The 17298-nt window shown below is 47.3% G+C and overlaps 3 protein-coding genes across 3 annotated transcripts; 2 read left to right on the top strand and 1 right to left on the bottom strand.

Moving 5' to 3' along the window:
- Positions 1–4515: 4515 nt before the first annotated feature.
- On the bottom strand, positions 4516–5685 carry LOC100821542 (abscisic acid receptor PYL4). The gene has a single exon (XM_003558077.4). The coding sequence runs from the start codon at positions 5539–5541 to the stop codon at positions 4858–4860; it is 684 nt and encodes a 227-aa protein (XP_003558125.1). The 5' UTR covers positions 5542–5685; the 3' UTR covers positions 4516–4857.
- Positions 5686–9089: 3404 nt separating this feature from the next.
- LOC100821240 (pentatricopeptide repeat-containing protein At1g62350) lies at positions 9090–11621 on the top strand. Its single transcript, XM_003558076.4, has 2 exons — positions 9090–9471; positions 11143–11621. Exons 1-2 carry the CDS (start codon positions 9130–9132, stop codon positions 11545–11547), a joined length of 747 nt encoding a protein of 248 aa, XP_003558124.1. The 5' UTR covers positions 9090–9129; the 3' UTR covers positions 11548–11621.
- Positions 11622–12984: 1363 nt separating this feature from the next.
- LOC100836218 (probably inactive leucine-rich repeat receptor-like protein kinase IMK2) lies at positions 12985–16184 on the top strand. Its single transcript, XM_003561677.4, has 2 exons — positions 12985–15123; positions 15227–16184. The coding sequence occupies exons 1-2, from the start codon at positions 13335–13337 to the stop codon at positions 15898–15900; spliced, it is 2463 nt and encodes an 820-aa protein (XP_003561725.1). The 5' UTR covers positions 12985–13334; the 3' UTR covers positions 15901–16184.
- Positions 16185–17298: the final 1114 nt, after the last annotated feature.

Below are 17298 nucleotides of genomic sequence, written 5' to 3'. Positions count from 1 at the left end.
AAATTACGGTTTTGCTTGGGGAAATCGTTTGTTTTTTATTTAGAGATAAGTCGTCGTGTTTGTCCGCTAGATTTTAATTCAATGGCAGCACATGGAAGATGAGGGAGCGGAATGACATATAGATTTTAATTCAACGGTTCTGATTCGTTGACTGAGATTTAAGATTTTTGCTTAAAAATAAGACGCGCGAGATATAACACACCCAATAGATTTTACACTTAAAGTTTAATTAACTGATGTTCCTGATCCCATGTCAAAGAAGTAAGTTGTCTCGATGAAAACGTAATGTCTCTAAGGCGATGTACAATAATCTCTCCTTTCAGCTTCCCGTATGTTGGATTTGATGCCTAACACCAAAGTACGTATTTGACGATGGTGCTGCCAACATGCATCCACTTTAACCTCTCTTTTCCGTGTTCTCCATCGGGACATGCATGCTCGGTATCTAGTTACATCACGCAGAGGAGCTAGCTAGCTGGTTCTGAACTTCTTCTGCAGATGATCTGAAAGGGAGAGTCATCATACGTCGTATGCGTGATTCAGTCGACGACAGTCACGGTCACCGCGTCATGTCATTGCAAAAGATCTTATATATATGCCCATCGATCGACCTATATCTTTCCATCCATCTATCCATCCACAGGCGAGCGACGACGTCAGGAAGAGGAAGAAAACGATCCCATCCATGGCCATGTGACATGCGCGCTGGAGGCTTACAAGGCGGTGCCCGGTGCGCGTACCAACAGCTTATCTAACAGTGGATACAATTTGCCAGCTCTGCTCCCAGGAAAGAAAAATGGAGTACTAGTGGAGTCTAGGGACAAGCTAAGCTAGAGGAAGGATCGATGCGCATGCAAGTCTTATCTGGTTTCTGGGGGGTATGAATCGAACTTTCTATGAACTGGACACGCGCCATCGACTAATAATAAACTCAAATGCCATCTGTCAAAGTCATCTGATCGAGCGGGGCGACCGAGTCCATGGGCGCGCGCCTCTATCTCTAGCTCATTTGCTTGACTGTACACGGTATGGATCGTAGTATCGGCTCCGCCCCTGGCTCTGCATGCACTGAGTCGACTTGGGGGGGAAAAGCGCAGGGGTCTGCAGATCGATCGTGTGCAATACTCTTGCACGCTCGTAGAAACACGACTGAAACCTTGCGTGCGTGTATTCGATACCGGTAGTTAGCATCAATCTTCTGCTTAATTAGGATTGTATCGATCAATGAGTAAGAGCCTAATAGGCTCGTAAGTCGTGACACTGATTGGTCTGTTCTGAACTGATAGACCCAGCAGGTCCCATGCTTGTCGACAGACACACCGATATTATTTACTTCGAGAACTTCTTTGTTTTTGGTTTGCCATATTGAGGGACTATTATTCTACTCCCTCCATTTCAAAACACAGGACATATGACTTCTCTGTTGAATGCAAACTTTAAAATTTGATTGATTGAACTTGTGTGTGTGTGTGTGTGTAAAAAATCAACATCTACGAGGTTCCAAATCACAATCATTGTATCCATCGTTAAATAAATTTTTATAATATCTTGATTTGACACTATATATGTTGATATTTTTGCCATAAACTTAAACTTTATAAAATTTGACAGTAACAAAAGTTATGTTCCCTATATTTTATATTTTACTCTCTCCGATAAATAAAAAGTGTCGTCCACTTGGTATAAAATTCGTACTAACTTAGTATAAAAGGGGAGACATTTTTTTATGAATTGGAGGGAGTAGAACGGGAAGAGTGGTACACATACTTCAGATTCATTCCACTGGTTTTTGTCTCTTTTATTATTTTGCTAATAACCAACTTATTCTGATTTCATATGCATTTCTATTACAATATATTAAATTGGAATCGGTGGTGATTGGTGGGCGCCGTTGGTCGGTGTTGGTCGGTCAACTTCGTTAAAATTACAATTAATATGCCACTGCCCCTTATTTCCTTTCCCTCCCGCCTTATTCACGATTTCAGTAGCAGAAATTCTACTGTTTAGATTTACCGAAAGTTATCGTACGGTCCAAATTTGTCACAACATAATACGAACAGTCCTAAAATAAATCAATCTCCTTAGCATGAAATCCAAAATTCTTCGTATCCATCTCAGTATGGAAATCAATCCGAACCCAAACAAAAAATCTCGGTATCAATCTCAGTATGGAAATCAATCCAATCAAAAAATTAATATCTAGACTTCGCCTCCACCGGCTCGTGCTTGATACACTTTCCGTTGTTCCGTAGCATCGTACGGGTTTTTTTGCTAGTTTCTCTTAATGACATATTATAAAATATGTTTAGCATAGTTCGTCGACCATAAACTAAGTCTAGTTGCTCCACAACTCACTGAAGCAAGTCGATATAGGTTTTATGAAAGGATATAGCACTACACCAGTACCAATAAGTTTAATGACATACATGCATGTACATTGATACACATAGACATAGGCCTTTTTTTCTTCTTCCTCTTTCCGGAAACGAACGAAACGAAGCCCCCGTGAAAAACAGAACATAACGGGTCCGGCAATTCCCGCATAACCCGTGTGGTTGGACCGTTCCGACAGCAAGTGGACTAAGGATCCAGTAAAAGATTCCAACTTGGAATTAAGCTACTGGTACTGTCGTACTACTAGTCGATGGAAAGCAAAGGTGAGAAAAACCCAACCAGCATATGCACGTAATTAAAGTGACCTGGCAGCAGCCACGCAAGTTGATCCACTTGTGTTAGTTAATTAATCATCCACGTCAAATATGCCCCCCTTCTTCGCCGTTGCTTCTCCATTTCTTTATATCGCAACTTGCCGACGCCAACGCTCGGTCGAGAGGAAGCGAGCGCAACTTGGGCGGGCATAACGACGTCGCACGGCACGCGCGGTAGCGAGGAGGCATCCATCATTCCACCGGGCCTCCAATTATCCACACTCTTAATCACAGGATCAAATGGAAACTGATAGAATTGTGTACGGAATAGGACCAGATTACTGGAATCAAGTGAAATCTTAATAGATTTTTTTAGATATTCCAAAAATTATTCATGTTTCTTTGTGGTTTCACTGAAATTTCAGTTTGGATTCACTAAGTTGTTTACTTTAGTATTATTTAGTGAAATGGGAAAAAAATATCGATAAAATTTGAATAATTTGTTACTCGATCCGATCCATATTAATTGTCAAATATTACATGTACCTAGACGCCTTATAGATATAGATACATCCATAGTTGGACAAACTTGAAACAGTTAATATAGATATGATCGAGTAACATTTTATTTTGAAGTGACGAAACTTTTTGCTTTAGTTTTACTTTTTTTGATTCATAATAAATGTCTCTGACTTAATACAGCTTTGTACTAATTTAGTATAAAATCTGAAAGACTTACCGTGAATCGGAAGGAGTATCATATTTCTAACATTAAGGAAGGGTGTTGGTGAGACTCTGTCCTGTCCATAGGATTACAAGAGCATCGAAACGGGAATCGGAGAGGGACGTACGTGATGGATTGAAGCGTGCACAACGCAAGTTGGCCCTCTCTCTCCCGACCCGAGCCGTCGTCATGGCGCACGCAAGTGGGGTCGGGCTAGCCGGCTGGCTGCACGTACCTTCTCCGTCTCTGAGTCGCGGTCATACAAGTGGTGGTAAAATCGCAGGAAGTACTGCAGCATCTGCGGACTGCGGAACAAGGACAGGCGAGTGCGGGGCCCAGTTGTCAATGGCACGGCCCTCGTCACCTTTGAGGCTTTGATAACCCGTGTGTATGTGTGTCTTTGCTTTGCTAGAAGGGTCTCGGCGCGTGATTCCCCGATTATGTTACCCTACCCATGTGCAAATATATAGTCGCCGACGAGTCTATGGAGCTGGTAGGGTAGCTACTCGAAAGTGGTTGCACTCCGTATGCAGTACTCCGTCGTCCCATATCTAAATGCCGAATATTACATGTATTTAAACACATTTTTATATAGATACGAATATATTTGGACAAATTTGAGTCGTTTAACTTGGGACGGAGGGAGTATAGAAAATGGGAAGTCTAGAATAATAGTATTTCGTTTGAAAAAAAAATTAGTAATGCTACAAACAATTATTCACAGATTTCTTCGTGGATTTGTTCCAGATCGATGATAGGTAGATCGATAATTACATCGACCTCTTCAGAGTGTTTTACCAAAGCCCTGTATATTGTCGTGTACAGGGGATCATGGGTTAATTAGTTTCATAGTTTGTGTGTACAAGGCAAAATGTTCGTTGTAACCGATTAAGTATTTTTTTTTTCTTAGCAGCATCTGCCGGGCGCATGACAGCTCTATGGCAGGTCATGAGATCGAAGCACGAGCAAAGTAATCGATCGATTGGTTGGCCATTGCATTTTAATAGTCGCCTGAAAGGCTGTATTGTTCATTCCTTATTTTGCTCCTCCTTTGCTTATGTGCTCATCAACAGACAACAGTAGCTTGGGTTTATATATCGAGCGAAAATCACAAATGGGACTTTGACGCACATACTCCGTATCGACACACGAACGATGAATCAACAGATTATAACATATATTTACAGAGAGTAACTCAACCACATAGCGAATTTGTTTGAAATCTATCAAGGCCGATCTATCAATTATACTTGTCATCCTTCAATCTTTGGACAAGGGGAGGAAGGGGGGGGGGGGGGGGGGGGGGCATGCATCTCACAACAACGAGAGAAAAAAAGAGAAAAAGAAAAATGAGGAGTCAATGAATGTGGAGGACAAAACCAGGAGATCAGGGGGAAAACGCTCACGCGCCGAAGAAACACACATCCACCCCGCCCGGAAAAAGGACCGATCGCATCGCATCCAGGAACGAACGAACGAAGGCTCTCACGACACGGCCCTCCCGCCGGCGGCGAGCTTCTCGGCGGTCTTGGCGAGCGACTGGAGGTTGCACTTGACGATGGTGTCGATGAAGACGCGGGTGTCCTCGACGGTGTTCCCGGGGGGCACGTCCACGACGTAGGACTCCACGACGACGGTGGCGCTGGACGGCGCGGCCGGCGAAGGGTGGACGGTGGTCACGGACAGGTAGTCCTTGAGCCGGTGCTCCCCGCCGACGACGCGGAAGCTGAGCACGTGGCTCTCGTCGTCCAGCACCTCGAGCCGCTCCCGGCTGGACGCGGCGGGCAGGCCCGACACGACGCGCACCTCCCGCAGCGTGCCCACGCCGCCGTCCCCCGCCACCAGCGCGCAGCTGCGCACGAACCGCTTGTACGCCTGCGGCTGGTCGAACCGCCGCACCACCGACCACACATCCGCCGCCGGCGCCGCCACGTGCTGCACCACCGCCGAGCAGCACCGCATCCCGGACCCCGCCGGATCCGCCGCCGCGTGCTCGTGGTGCCGCGACACCTCCGCAGGCACCTCCCCGTCGTGCGCCCCGCACCTCGCCATCCCTGACGCGCCCTGAACGGCCGCAAGCTCCGCCCCGCACCCCATGGCGAGGACCCGGTGGCGTTGGTGGTGGTGGTGGTGGATGCTGCTGGGGCTGGACGCCGGGATGCACGGCATGTTGGTTCTAGCTTGGTCTTCTCTTCCCCCCGATCGATCGCTTTCGCCCGTCTCTCCTCTTCTTCTTCTTCTTCTTCTTGAGTCCGGACGGTGGAATTTCTTTCGGATGTGGGGCGTTGGAGAAGACGCCGATGTGGTAGGAGCGTGTATATATACGCGCACCGAGGGGGGCGCAACTTGTTCTTTTTTTAGAACGTGAAGCCACTTGCTGCGCTACTTGCGTTTCTTAATCTGTACACTTGCGCTCGCGCTTTGGATTTGTTAATCGGTCGGTGTACTCTAAAGTGGGTTTTAATTTCGGCGCAAATTGGCCAACTTGCGCGGAGGGGGCGGAGAGGGTTGTTGCTCGATCCGTTCAACTGTGCTCCCAATTTGCTTGGTTTTCTCTAGAAGGGTTTAATTTCGAGCAAATTGGACAACTTGCATGAACGGACCTGTTGCTTGTTTGATCCGGACTAATCTGCACAATAATGGTTGGATTGTACTATATACGTTGAACGTCACGTTTTACCCCCCCCCCCCCCTATTTGAATGTGTGATGCACTGTACTAAAAAAAATCTTGTCGCATTCTACTATTCAACCGTGACATTATTCAGCTCTTTTAAAAATGGGTAAAATGTCAATTATTTGGACCCATAGGTAGCTAAGTGCACGGCCAGGCCGCATAATCGTTGTCTCGTTGAGGTGTATTGAATTATGTTGAGCTCTATCGAAATATTTTAAATTCTATCATATTATTCAAATTATGATAACAACTAGGCATAAAATGTAGAAAAACTATGTGTATCTCACCTTGTTGGAGTGGTTATATATTTCCAAGAACCGAGCCAACATAATGACATCTCAACTTCCGAAGACACTTAATTACACTGTGAAATTAAGATATTAATACACTCATCAGTTAGTCATTCGCTTTGTAAACCATCACGGTGATCTAGACGCGTTTCGTTATGTAGGTATATGTGTATCTAGATAAAGTTGCAACAGATAACGTAGATAGGAGGAAATACTATTTTTCACTTTTACGAACGACGTGAAGAGCACGGTGCGATGAAGGCCGCTATTCTTAGTGAGTACGGGACTACTGCAGTACCACATTCTTATACCAAGAGGGACGACATACCATGATACCAGTTGATCTGATCGATCAATTAAATCGAAGGATTTTTAATGATAGAGTGGCAGGGCATATAATAGGGGCAATGCAAAGGCAAGTAAAGCAAGTTGGTTGCCATGAGATTATCCCCACTTTGCTTGCCCTGGATGCCCATATTTCTCCATCGCCCTCTTGCCCAATCCTGTTGCTTTCCGTCGTTGTGACCGCTCTCCGCTTTATCATTACTAGTTTTATTATTATTAGCATATAATAGTATAGTTAATGCTACATGGGGGAGCATGCTGATGCTGTTGATCAACTTGGCACGGTCGTCGACTCGTGCCCCCCGCCCCGCCCTTTTCTTCAGATGAAAGGACCACCGTATCAGTTGTACTTCACACATATTCTGCTATAGTTTTTTTCTCGGAAAAACAATATTCTACTAAGTATGCCCTCCTATGAGCAACCGAGGTATTTTAATTACGAGTACGTATTTTCTTAGTGAGATTGTGTGAATTAGCAACGGAGAAAAAGAAACGGTTTTGCTATTTGTTAGACGACTGAAAAATAACTATTTGTTAGTCAATGATAAAAACCTTTTGATTCAATTATTTAAATTCGTGTAAGATTAATGTAAATTCAATGGATAATTTTCATTGGATGACTATGATTGTAGAATGAGAAATAATTATTTCTTAGATGACTCAACAATAAACACTCACAAAAAATAAATCCGATCTCCATGTGTGTGTATGTGTGTGTGTTTTCCTACTCCCTTTGCAGAGTGCTAGCTTTGGTACTACACATGTGTTTCTTGACGTCTAAAACGCGTTCTAATGCGATAAAGATCGCGCCTTCAAGTATCACATGACGGGGTACGAGGTATTACGGTACGCACTGTTGCACGCGAAACAGATTTGGTACATGTATATGACAATCTCCCCGGCGCACCTCCTAAGACCCGGCGACGGAAACGGAGACAGGGCATGACTTTCGATTGGTGGCTGCGAAACTACTAGTACTGCCCTTGAAGCATTTCAGAAAGAAGAAAAAACAGTACAGTATTACTCAGTCGTATATGTATGCATACATGAGAATATGCTCGACGGATGCCTCAATTTTGTCACGGTCGACCAGATTTTAAAAAGCTGACACTTGCATGCATGGACCATGGTTAGCTATATAGACATAAAGGAAGGTCCAAGTTTAATTTGACCTTTCCAGCAGAAAATTAACCACGCGGTCCCTTTCCAGCCACCCGCTCGTTACATGACAACATCTTTGCAAGATAACACTATATTATCATTTTCCTTATTATTTCGGTTTTTTTTCCGAGACGCACGGTCGTGCACATAATTTTCTCTTTTACTATGTTCCAACAAGTCTTGAATACTTAGCTGTTTTTTCAGCTCCGAATAAATATCGTAGGATGCGTCGGGGAAGGGCTCGTGATAATAGACCAGCGAAGTTTTGCAAACTGAGAATCCACTTGCGCGGGCAGCAGCTGGTGTGGGCAGAGGATAATCGTGGGGACGGGAAGCAAGTGGATGCGCGAGTCGACAGTGGAGCCGTGCATGGCCTTCCCAAAAGTAGTCCGTGTAGTAAGTAGTACGACCAGTTGCCGCTGCGTCCGGCTGGTCACGAGTTCACGGATGGCCGACCCTGTTTCCCGGGATGTACTCCTTGGACCAGAATAATCACCAGATGAAAAATTTCTCGGCCTAGATAGCTAGTGTGCCTAGTGGCGGCGACAACAAGGGGATGCAATGCAGGTGGGGATTACGAGGCTGGACCGAGGGAAAGTAGCCCGATGGCTGGACCGTTGCTGCATTTATTTGGATTATTCGCTCGAAAAAATTATTTGGGTTGTGCTACGGATTAGTATTTTTGTTCTCGAAAATGAGAAAACCATGGATGATGAAACATAGTACTACGAATTGGTATTAACGGGCATATAAAATTCAATATCCACCTAATGTCTACCTTACTAGAGGCATGCCTTACTACTAACAAATTAACTTCATTCAAATTTAAATTTCATCCTTTTATTTGTGATTTATGACAAATTAACTTCATTCAAATTTAAATTTCATGCTTTGTATTTCTGATTTATGATACTCATTCTGTTCCAAAATAACTGACGTGCATTTGAATTTATACAAATCCACGTCGCTTATTTTGAAACCAAGGAGGTATTTCCGTTCTTTCTGTGAACCGACAAGCATGCCATCGCAATCTAGAAGTGAAATGCAAGCAAAGTACTCCAGTCCTAGATCACAGCTCAAGACGGAGTAGTACATTTCGCCTTGTTCTGTTCATGGGCCCTGCTCCCAAGCTGCCGCAAGCCTGTAGTAGGTCTACAGTCCCGTATTACGTTTGTTGGGTTGGGCCGTTGGGCCAAACCGTTGTAAATAGAAAGGTTGACGTCACTTTTACTTGCGCGCCCTCAACTTCCCTCGAAAAGTCGAAATGACTCCCAAGTCCCACCCAAATGCTCTCCCGTCTCCTCCCGCGCCGCCACCACCGTCACCTCCTCCAAACCCTACAACCGGCAGCCGCCTCTGCCGCAGCGCACGAAATTCACCAGAGGCTGTGCTCTACCGCGGCGGCTTCCAGCCCGAGCCTATCGATATGGCGGCGGAAGAAGGAGATGGGGAAGGAGGGCCTCATGGCCGTGGCGCAGCTCAAGCGGCTCGCGGCGCTGCCCCCAGCCGGAGGCCACCAGCGGCTGGATCAGTACATGAGGTTGCACGTGTCTCGGCTCCTACGCACTGACCTCCTCGCCGTTCTTGCTGAGTTGCTCCGCCAGGACCACGTGCTCCTCTCCATGAAGGTCCTCTCCCAACCCCGATAAGTCTGCGCTGTTTCGTTTTCGAGTTCATATGGTGTCGTTATCGACCTAACTGAAACTTAAAATTATGTTTCCGATGCTGTCCATGCGGAAATTAGGGTGCAATTTGAGCTGCAAAGTTGTTCGATTGCCAAGTTATGTGCATATTGCTGTAGAAATTTAGTGGTCCTAATGGTTATTTACACTGAAATGGCTTCTGATTAAAAAAAAACACATGAGCTGAAATGGCTTCCAGTGTACAATACTACACAATTCATGGCTGCATGGGTGTGAAATAGATGGTCTGGCTCTTTGATTGCATAGAAGGAACACACATTATTCATTTATTTGAATTTTAGACCAGAGAATTATAACGTGTATATGTTTTATTTAGAATTCCTGCCCAGTTCGAATCACCAAGTACTAGACTGCTAGCGCCTTTGAAGTAGAATTGGCCGCCAATTGGATTGGGGAGTGCTGCGGCGGGGCTTTATTTACTGCGAAGCAGCATATGCAGAATCTTTACAGAAATGAAATAACAGAAAATGGACACGCTTTGAGCTATTGGATTGGGGAGTGCTTCCCTGCAAGCTAGTAACTCAACGGTTTCAGGGTCATGGACACACTTCACCTGTTGGGGAGTGGGGGGCAAATCCGGAGAATGCGTCAACTCCAAAACCATTTTCTTTGCATCCCATCCGTCAACACTGAAAGCCTACCACCACCCTTTTCCTGGACCAACCTGGTTATGGCTAATGTGACTTCTAAATGTAGACATTTACATTCTGGTGGCATCCAAACATCAGAAGAGAATTTTAAAGTATATTTTTTTGCGGGAAAATTTTAAAGTATATAACATATATGCCCTAAGGTCCCACATGTCATACACATCCGAGTGTCCTCAATGCAAACTTGTCGACATAGAAGCTGCTCTGCTTAAGCCAGGTTTAGAACAAGTGTGTGGCTTTCATGTGTTCTGATAGTTTTAGGGTGTTGGCTTTTGTCACCCCAAACCCCTGAATTCATAGCCTTTAAGTGATTACTCCCTAAATCTGTGCCAACTAATATGGAACGGAGGGAGTACATATTTGCAGTCCCATAATTCCTTTCCTGGTGAGTTATTCACATTCTGTGGTTACTGAAGGGATGCAGCAGTTTAATTTGCCAAAGTAGTTTTCTTCTGGTGTTCGTATCTTAGACTAGGAAGTTAAACTTTACTTTACTCTCTAATAAATTTGAAGTACTCCCTCTGTCCCGAAATAAGTGACTTGGATTTGTATAAGAATCTATACAAATCCAAGTCACTTATTTCCGGACGGGGCGAGTACCATTTTTTTAATTGAAGGCGGATGCACAATGGTGCTCAGTGTTGCTCATAGATGTTGGAAATGCATATTTAATGCCGTGCTGATAGATCTGTTATGTTATCACTCATATTCCGGTTCCTGCATATCAGAGAAGCTTTAGTTTCCTTTCATTTCGTTTTGGGCGATGTGGTATGCTATGTTGACTGTGCAATGTCTCCTTTTGGAACATGCACTTGTTTGTCTCGGATAGGTGGATGTTTCCAAAACTCGGTGTATCTTCAATCGAGAGTGTATTAGTGAACAACAAACACTTTATATTAAAGTGCCCTAGGCTTCCGTAAGTTTAAGCCTTTATGTGTTGTTACAGATATATGGTGTTGTGCGGAAAGAGATCTGGTATCGACCTGATATGTACTTCTATCGAGACATGCTACATATGCTAGCTAGGAACAAGAAGATTGATGAGACAAGGCAGGTCTGGGCAGATCTGAAGTCTGAAGACGTGCTATTTGATCAGCACACTTATGGTGATATCGTGAGAGTCTTCTGCGATGCTGGCTTGATTGATCTGGCAATGGAATTTTACGAAGACATGAGGAGCTCCCCAGAGCCACCTCTCTCCTTGCCATTCCGGGTTATACTGAAAGGCCTGATTCCATATCCTGAACTGAGAGAGAAGATAAAGCATGATTTTCTGGAACTTTTCCCTGATATGATTGTGTATGATCCTCCAGATAGCTTATCAGATATAGATGAGGAATTCAGATTTTGATCCAATATACACACATAGTATCCATTTATGCTTGAGGTCTTCCTGAAGTTATTATCGATGATCTAAATTGCTCACCTAGTGGTTGTTGTCTACGTTATAGTCGAACCTCCATTACTCTTGGTTCTGTTGACAGATCATATCATCCGTAAATTCAGCCCTTTTTAGTTTCTCGTTTGACCCAAGAACCGTGCGAATATCAGTTTTCCTCACCTGGGGCTTTTCTTGGGTAGGAATAGACTAGATAGGGAGTTTAGTTTCTCAATTTTCCTCAATCCCTTCTGATAAGAGTGATAGGTAGGGAGTTTACTTCAATTCCACTGCCTATCAGAAGGTATCGAGCCAAACAACGGGCCACTGGTTAATCATGTTTGTCGATCTCTCTTTGAGAAATACTCCACTGACTATTAACGATGGTGACTGACATCCTAGAAATAGAATGACATCCTGGTTAAACAATGAGTACGTAGTAGTGGTTTGAACCTAAGAACAATGAAGTTCTAATATTGGCTAACGGCCATGGCCATTTCAGATCAGATGGTGACTGACATCCTAGAAATAGAATGATTCTGTCCAGCTCCGTCCTCTCTCTCCGGTGTTTGCATCAGAACCAGACGATGTGACTCGCCGTCCTATCATTCTCCCATTTCCCGTTTCTGTTCATTTCCCCCGGAGCCAGATCTAGACTCTCTGACAGTGAGCCGCCGCTTTCAGTTTCCCTTTCTACACACTTCTTTTGAACCCATATGGATCGGCTCGCTGCATTGGCATCTGCACCTAAACTGGGCTACTGGCCGTTGCCAAGCACCGACAGGGTCAAAGGCGCACAGTGACCGGAAGGGCGGGTGGCATCACAGTGGAACCCCGGGCGGGGCACGAAGCCCGCCACACCCGCGTCCATTCCTCCAGTAGTAGTACTAGTACTGGTGCATGCTGATTCGTCGTGCAGTTGACAATGCCTGAGCCTGGGCACACAGCGATCCAGCAAAATCTCTCGTCCTTTGCGGGCACGAAATGAACGGCAGAGCCTCTCCGCGCGCCGATGCCGGCCTGTCGCTGACGCGCCGGGCCATGCCGGCCGTGGGGATCCACGTCCAGCGGCACGTCGTCGGCCGGGCCGACACCTCCCTTTCTCCCATGTTAACGTTTCCTGTCTGCCGCCTTCTTTACTGCCCAATTAATTCACCCCGCTCGCTGCTCCCTCGACGCCAGGGGCAAAGGAGTGTTTTAAAAACCCCGGCGCACGTGCTCGCTGCCCCGTGGCCCCCCCTTGCTGCCGGGAACGAAGAGATACCGAGATAGCCGTTGGCGTCGCAGGATCACGCAGGGCGGCACGGTGTACGGCCATCTCGTCCGTCTGCTGCCGCACTGAATGGGATAAAAGATTGGATTTCTTTCCGGTCAGTCAGTCACGCCGGTCTGCCTCCACCCAGGCCGCAACGTGTAGCGCTGTACTGCTCGCTCGTTTAAAAAAAACAAAACCTTGGGTCTCTCTGCTCCGGCACGGAGGAGCTAGCCGTTGGTTAGCCATCTGGATGGTTGAATTCGCTAACGCCTAGCTTAATTATTCCCTCTTTTCTTTTCCCCTGGCCTGCTCTGCTCTCTTGGTGCTCGCTTATATAGAGTCCGGTACTATTGCTTTTCCCCCACACCAGAAATCCCGACTCGTGAAAAGCAACGCCTAGCTAGGTGTACTAGCTATAGGTGCCTATAGGTACGAGGAGGGAGAGATTGCAAACAATTCCAATACAGCAGTGCCGGGTTTGGATTAGATCCTAGAGAGTGTAGCAATGGGGGTGGTGTGGAACAGCAACCGATGCAGTGTTGGGTCAAGAGGTAGTGGCGGTGGGTTCATCGTGCTTTCGCTCCTTCTCCTGCTTCTGCTGGTGCCGGCGCGGGGGCAGGCGTTGGACGGCGTGGTGATCGCGCAGGCGGACCTGCAGGGGCTCCAGGCGATCCGGCAGGCGCTGGTCGACCCCCGGGGCTTCCTGCGCGGGTGGAACGGGACGGGCCTGGACGCGTGCTCCGGGTCCTGGGCAGGCGTCAAGTGCGCGCGCGGCAAGGTCATCGCGCTCCAGCTGCCCTTCAAGGGCCTCGCCGGCGCGCTCTCCGACAAGCTCGGCCAGCTCACCGCTCTCCGCAAGCTCAGCCTCCACGACAACGCGCTCGGCGGCCAGGTGCCGGCATCCATCGGCTTCCTCCGCGACCTCCGGGGCCTCTACCTCTTCAACAACCGCTTCGCCGGCGCCGTGCCCGCCGCGCTCGGCGGGTGCGCGCTCCTGCAGACGCTCGACCTCAGCGGCAACTCCCTCTCCGGCACCATCCCTTCCTCTCTCGCCAATGCCACTAGGCTCTACCGGCTCAACCTCGCTTACAACAACCTCTCGGGCCCTGTGCCCGCCAGTCTCACCTCTTTCCGTTTCCTCGAATCCCTTCGCCTCAACAATAACAATCTCAGCGGTGAGTTGCCGTCCACCATTGGCGATCTCAGGATGCTCCGTGAACTTTCTCTGAGCAACAATTTGATCAGTGGGAGCATCCCTGATGGAATTGGCAACCTCTCGTCGCTCCAGAGTTTGGACCTTTCTGACAATCTGTTGGGTGGTACCCTCCCTGTCTCGCTCTTCAGCATTGTCTCGTTAGTGGAGATCAAGCTCGATGGCAATGCCATTGGAGGCCACATACCTGAAGCCATTGACGGGCTCAAGAACCTGACCAAGCTGTCCCTGAGGAGAAATGACCTCGACGGGGAGATTCCGGCGACGGTGGGGAACCTCACAAGGCTGTTGTTGCTCGACTTCTCCGAGAACAACCTCACCGGAGGGATTCCAGAGTCCTTGAGCAGCCTTGCCAATCTCAGCTCTTTCAATGTGTCCTACAACCGCCTGTCAGGCCCTGTGCCTGTCGTTCTTTCCAACAAGTTCAGTTCCAACTCGTTCGTCGGGAACCTTCAGCTCTGTGGGTTCAATGGCTCCGACATTTGCACTTCCGCTTCACCTCCGGCGAATATGGCGCCTCCTCCGCTGCCTTTATCGGAACGGCCGACCAGGAGGCTCAACAAAAAAGAGCTTGCCATTGCAGTCGGAGGTATCTCCTTGCTCTTCGCTCTCCTCTTCTGCTGCGTCCTCATCTTCTGGAGGAAAGATAAGAAGGAAAGCGCGTCGTCCAAGAAAGGCGCCAAGGACGCAGCAGCTGCCAAGGATGTTGGCAAGCCGGGTGCCGGCAGCGGCAAGGGAAGCGACGCCGGCGGGGACGGTGGTGGCAAGCTGGTCCACTTCGACGGTCCGCTCTCGTTCACGGCCGACGACCTGCTGTGCGCGACCGCGGAGATCCTGGGGAAGAGCACGTACGGCACGGTGTACAAGGCGACCATGGAGGATGGCAGCTACGTGGCCGTGAAGCGGCTCCGGGAGAAGATCGCCAAGAGCCACAAGGAATTCGAGACGGAGGTGAACGCGCTCGGCAAGCTGCGGCACCCCAACCTCCTCTCCCTCAGGGCGTACTACCATGGACCCAAGGGCGAGAAGCTCCTCGTGTTCGACTTCATGACCAAAGGCAACCTCGCCTCTTTCCTCCATGGTATGTTCAGTTCTACAATACTCGCTGCTCCTTCATCTTTGGCTTGTTTAATTCTTTGCTCTGACCACGACTCTGCATTTTGGCTGTTGCTCTTGCACTACAGCTCGCGCGCCGGACAGCCCACCAGTGAGCTGGCAGACGAGGATGAACATTGCGGTGGGCGTGGCGCGGGGACTGCACCACCTGCACGCCGATGCAAGCATGGTGCACGGTAACCTGACGAGCACCAACATCCTCCTGGACGAGGACAATAACGCCAAGATCGCCGACTGCGGCCTGTCGCGTCTCATGAGCGCAGCGGCCAACTCCAACGTGATTGCCGCGGCAGGCGCACTCGGTTACCGCGCGCCAGAGCTCTCCAAGCTGAAGAAGGCCAACACCAAGACCGATATCTACAGCCTCGGCATGATAATGCTTGAGCTTCTCACTGGCAAATCACCGGGGGACTCGACCAACGGGCTCGACCTGCCGCAGTGGGTGGCCTCGGTCGTTGAGGAGGAGTGGACCAACGAGGTCTTCGACCTCGATCTCATGAAGGACGCGGCCACGGGCTCGGAGACCGGCGAGGAGCTCGTGAAGACACTGAAACTCGCGTTGCATTGCGTCGATCCTTCGCCGGTTGCACGGCCCGAGGCGCAGCAGGTCCTACGGCAGCTTGAGCAGATCAAGCCCTCGATTGCTGTCTCAGCCTCCTCGTCCTTTACCGGTGAGCCGAGCCATACCACTGCCACCGCCACTACCATCACCGACGATACGAAATCTACTGCCACAGAGTAGTCGGCCTCTTGCAGACTGAAAGTTCCAGCTCTTACTTACTTCAGCTTCCTAATAAGTAGACTTCAGATCAGAGTCTATTTTTTCAGTCTGTATATATAGTTTTTAGGGAGTAGGAGAATTTTGGTACCCATGTCATTCTTTCATTCCTGCATTCTTTTGTATCTGCCAGAAGCACTCCTTGTTATCAGAAGATGATTTGGGAGTGCTGGCTTCTGCTATGTTTCAAATGGACCTTTAGTACTTGTCTGAACTCTGAAATGCCATTGTTTTTTTCTCTCTTTGAAGGCTATATATCTTATGATTTGTCATGGAGTCTAATTTATTTAAAAACTTTGCTCTGATCCTGAACAACAAGGTAAACCCCGTACCTCCTCCATTGCAGGATCATAAAATAAGGCCTGATTCTAGAGCAGCTTGTTTCCTATTTCTACAACCAAAGATATGCAAATTTGAACGCGCAACAGGCAAAAGATTCGAAACCCCTTGCAGACTAAGTTACTTGGTGCTTATCATCTACCCAATTCGCAATTGAATGTGGATGCTACTGAAATAAGACTGACTAGGCAAAACTTGTTTGGTGAACTGACAATTTTATGCTCGTGGCAAATTGTACTCTTTGACGGGATTTTGGCAGGTAGTTTTGCTGTCACTGCTTTCTGGTACTTTCCGCTGTAGATATCTCGCTTGTCCACTTTTTGCTGTAGATTTCTTGTCGCCATTCTGTTGGACAGTTGCTGGGTTTGCCAAGTACGCAGCAAGAGCGAGCTAATCCATCTCTAATTACTCGGTAACGTGAATTTCACCCCAAGCATACAGTCATGACTCATTGTTTTGCCCTTGGACTAGGTCAGAATCTTACCTGCATATTTGTAATTTGCTCTGTTGTGTTGCCTCAAGTCTCAACTACTAGTCAAATGAGCTGTACCACATGTTCAATGCTTAGAGATAACTCGTTCGTGCTTATCACTTGCTACTGTAATATTTTTCGCAAACAGAACAACCTATCTGAAGTTGAAGTGTAGAACTTGCCTATTTTTTTTTTCAGACGAAACCTGCTGAATTCATATTCAAGACCACCAAATGTTAGAAAGATCCTTGCAAGACTTAAAAAGTTCTAGACATTTTGTTATAAGTACAAACTTCTGCTGCATCTGACATTGTACATGAATCTATATAATACAGCTGTATAAAACTTGCACCTTGTGCCTCGTGCTGTCATGATGTCTCGCCGTCAGAAAATTGATGAACAGCTTGGACGGCTGAATCCTACTGTTCTGGAGTACATGACTTCGTAGGATCGATCTTTTTTATTTTTCATTTCAATTTATTTTTTGGATTTAGTTGAGCCAAAGTTCAGCCCAACAGTAGTATACATGAGTTGATTCCACTATGCATTTT

This window comes from Brachypodium distachyon, chromosome 1, assembly GCF_000005505.3.
Source record: "Brachypodium distachyon strain Bd21 chromosome 1, Brachypodium_distachyon_v3.0, whole genome shotgun sequence".
Taxonomy (NCBI): domain Eukaryota; kingdom Viridiplantae; phylum Streptophyta; class Magnoliopsida; order Poales; family Poaceae; genus Brachypodium; species Brachypodium distachyon.
Note: the sequence above shows the minus strand (reverse complement) of the source record. Positions and strands in the feature narration are given on the sequence as shown.